This window comes from Crocuta crocuta, unplaced genomic scaffold (assembly GCF_008692635.1).
Source record: "Crocuta crocuta isolate KB4526 unplaced genomic scaffold, BGI_CrCroc_1.0 scaffold336, whole genome shotgun sequence".
NCBI lineage: Eukaryota > Metazoa > Chordata > Mammalia > Carnivora > Hyaenidae > Crocuta > Crocuta crocuta.
Window position 1 is genome coordinate 108,010 of NW_027527943.1, and position 550 is coordinate 108,559.

The 550-nt window shown below is 72.2% G+C and overlaps 1 protein-coding gene across 1 annotated transcript in view; it reads left to right on the plus strand.

Moving 5' to 3' along the window:
* The first annotated feature begins 6 nt into the window (after positions 1–6).
* The window catches only part of TRIM27 (tripartite motif containing 27), an 18,216-nt gene continuing 17,672 nt past the window's right edge, over positions 7–550 (plus strand). The window contains exon 1 of the mRNA XM_077752375.1: positions 7–462. Within this exon, the coding sequence (XP_077608501.1) occupies positions 43–462 (420 nt within the window). The 5' untranslated portion in view covers positions 7–42. The remainder of the gene's footprint in view (positions 463–550) is intronic.

Consider the following 550-nt stretch of genomic DNA (forward strand, 5'->3'; position numbering starts at 1 on the left):
CGGAAGCGGGCTCCGGGCCGGGCGCCCCCGCGCGCCCGCGCCATGGCCTCCGGGAGTGTGGCCGAGTGCCTGCAGCAGGAGACCAGCTGCCCCGTGTGCCTGCAGTACTTCGCCGAGCCCATGATGCTCGACTGCGGACACAACATCTGTTGCGCGTGCCTCACCCGCTGCTGGGGCGCGGCGGAGACCGACGTGTCGTGCCCGCAGTGCCGGGAGACCTTCCCGCACCGCCACATGCGGCCCAACCGGCACCTGGCCAACGTGACCCAGCTGGTGAAGCAGCTGCGCACCGAGCGGCCGTCGGGGCCCGGCGGCGAGATGGGCGTGTGCGAGAAGCACCGGGAGCCCCTGAAGCTGTACTGCGAGGAGGACCAGATGCCCATCTGCGTGGTGTGCGACCGCTCCCGCGAGCACCGCGGCCACAGCGTGCTGCCGCTCGAGGAGGCGGTGGAGGGCTTCAAGGTGAGGGCCGCGCGGACAAAGGGAGGCGGGGGCGGGGGGCTTCCTCTTCCCCGCCTAGAAAATGGCTGAGCCGGACGCGTGCTCCGCA